General features: G+C 43.1%; 1 protein-coding gene across 1 annotated transcript in view; it reads left to right on the forward strand.

The window, feature by feature from the left end:
- The window catches only part of LOC106815646 (TBC1 domain family member 31-like), a 15327-nt gene extending 12761 nt beyond the window's left edge, over nucleotides 1–2566 (forward strand). Inside the window, exons 9-11 of the mRNA XM_014820137.1 lie at nucleotides 1081–1108; nucleotides 1263–1448; nucleotides 2142–2566. Coding sequence (XP_014675623.1) covers nucleotides 1081–1108; nucleotides 1263–1448; nucleotides 2142–2333 — 406 coding nt within the window. The 3' untranslated portion in view covers nucleotides 2334–2566. The remainder of the gene's footprint in view (nucleotides 1–1080; nucleotides 1109–1262; nucleotides 1449–2141) is intronic.
- The last annotated feature ends 308 nt before the right edge of the window (nucleotides 2567–2874 follow it).

Raw genomic sequence — 2874 nt, forward strand, 5'->3', positions numbered from 1 at the left:
TGGGGAGGGGGTGGGGGCGTGTAGTGTGTGTGTCACAGTCCTGTGCGTGCGTGCGTCGGTGTCTGTGTGCGTGTGCTGTGCGTGAGTGTGTGTGCTGGTCGTGACGTGGGCGTGCGTGAGTTGTGGTGTGTTGTTGTGTGTGAGTGTGCGATGTTGTGTGTGTGGTGCATGTGTGTGTGTGTGTGTGGTGTTTGTGTTTATGGTATGTGTGTGTGTTTGTGTGTGTGGGGTGGGGGAAGCGCGGGGGGCGTGTCGTGTGTGTGCGGTGGCTGCACGTCTGTCTGTGTGTGCACTGCGTCGGCGGTGGGCTGTGTGGTGTGCTGCATGCCGTGCCAGTTGCGTGTGTGCATGCGTGCTTGCGGCGGGCGCCGGAGTGCAAGTTTGTGTGTCTGTCTGTGTCTGTGTATGTCCGTGCATGTGATTTATTCCTGTAATGACAAGCTGTTATACAATAACCCAAAGCCTATATCCACTCCTGCACAATAACATTATCAATATATCCTTTATAATGTCAATGTTGTTATACAATAACCCCAAAGCCTATATCCACTCCTGTACAATAACATTATAATATATCCTTTATAATGTCAAGTTGTTATCACAATAACCCCAAAGCCTTATATCCACTCCTGTACAATAACATTATAATATATCCTTGTTAATGTCAAGTTGTTATACAATAACACCAAAGCATATATCCACTCCTTGTACAATAACATTATAATATATCCCTGTTAATGTCAAGTTGTTATACAATAACACAAAGCCTATATCCACTCCTGTACAATAACACTTATAATATATCCTTTGTTAATGACAAGCTGTTTATTAGAATAACACCAAAGCCTATATCCACTCCTGTACAATAACATTATAATATATCCCTGTTAATGTCAAGTTGTTATACAATAACTCTAAAACCTATATCCACTCCTGTACGATAACGTTAGAATGTATCCCTGTTAATGTATCCTTGTCATACAAAACCCTCAATGATAATCACAGGATATACCGTCGTAAGATAACGCTGTAATGTACATTAATACACATTTTTGTAATGGAGCTGATCCTACATCACAGACAGCCGGTAGCCTGGTGCGATAACACTGTAATGTACTCTCTCTCTCTCTCTCTCTCTCTCTCTCTCTCTCTCTCTTCTCTCTCTCTCTCTCTCTCTCTCTCTCTCTCTCTCTCTCCCTCTCTCTCTCTCTCTCTCTCAGCTGTTACTGCGATAACGCTGTGATGTAATCTCTCTCTCTCAGCTCTTCCTGCATCACAGACAGCCAGTGGACGTGGGCAGCGTTGTGCGGGAGGCGTACAGGATGAGCGAAGCCATCGCGGACTCGGCCGCGCTGAACGTTCGCGCGATCGTCGACGACTTTGAGCCACTGACGACGGGAGAGTATCCCCTGTTTCGCCACTACCCGACTTACGTGGAGGACTACACGGTGGGTGGTTCTCCCGCACGCCGTGCATGCAGCCGCGTGTCGTGAAGCGACTAATACTTTATAAAATAATAATATACTAAGAAACTATCTAATATGCTATAACTTAGTATACTATAATAATATATTGGTAAATCACATCTAAATACTCAATCTCTACAAATATACCGCCGCCAAGCGCCTAATACTTTGTAATAATATATTAATAATACGCATCTAAACACTCAAGCTCTTCAATGTACCTAAACCTAAACCTGACTCGTCTAAATAGAGGTTCGCTTAATGTGTCGCTGCCGCCAAGCGAATAATACTTTATAATATAATAATATACTAAAATATAAGAAACTATCTAATATATGCTATAACTTAGTACACTATAATAATATATTATTAATAATACGCGTCGAAATACTCATTCGTTCGTCGATTCATTGTATCATCGCATCGTCATTTCGAAAACTTGTCTTCGAACGTACCGTTGCCACACGAATAATACTCTATAATAATACGCGTCTAAATACTCAATTTCTATAAATTCTACAATGTACCGCCGGCGCCTTGTGGCTCGTCAGAATACTCGTCTGTTCGTTCCGTAAAGTCTTTCCAGGCCTCGCCTGCACAGTTATCTTCCCCTGCACGGGTCACTTTCACTGTTGTTTTAAAAATATATTGTACCTACGTGTTGAATCCGTGCAGGAAAAGCAGCGGGAGTTGTACCGCCAACAAGAGCTAGAGTACCTCGCTAAGAGGAAGGAGGAGGTGGCCTTACAGACGAGTCTGCTACAAGAGGAGGCACTACACCGACAACTGAGGGAGCTGTACTCAGCGCCCTCTGGTAGGCACAACCGACGGGCTAACTCTGCGCACGTCCAGGATACTGTGTTATAGTTACAGGGCTGCACACTTCTAGAGCTATGTATTGTAAGGTTTATTACATGATACCCGTCCAGAACACTCGTCACCTCACTGACGACGTGTTTGTAATTAGACCTGTTTGTATTTAGTTTGTTGTTCGTAGAGCTGCACAGTCCAATCATATTACACCTCTGTATCTATTAGTCTGGCTATCCATCTGTCTGTGTATCTATTTATCTATCTATCTTTCTAGCTATCTATCTCTCTATCTATCTGTCTGTCTGTCTGTTTGTCTCTCTATCTATCTATATCTAGCTATCTATCTTTCTAGCTATCTATCTCTCTATCTATCTGTCTGTCTGTCTGTTTGTCTCTCTATCTATCTATATCTAGCTATCTATTTGTCTAGCTATCTATCTCTTTCTCTCTCTCTCTTTCTCTCTCTCTCTCTCTCTCTCTCTCTCTCTCTCTCTCTCTCTCTCTCTCTCCCTCTCTCTCTCTCTTTCTCTCCGTCTCTTTCTCTCTTCTCTTTCTCTCCGTCTCTTTTCTCTCTCTCTCTTCTCTCTCTTCTCTC

Source organism: Priapulus caudatus, unplaced genomic scaffold (genome assembly GCF_000485595.1).
Source record: "Priapulus caudatus unplaced genomic scaffold, Priapulus_caudatus-5.0.1 Scaffold1169, whole genome shotgun sequence".
Taxonomy (NCBI): Eukaryota; Metazoa; Priapulida; class Priapulimorpha; order Priapulimorphida; family Priapulidae; genus Priapulus; species Priapulus caudatus.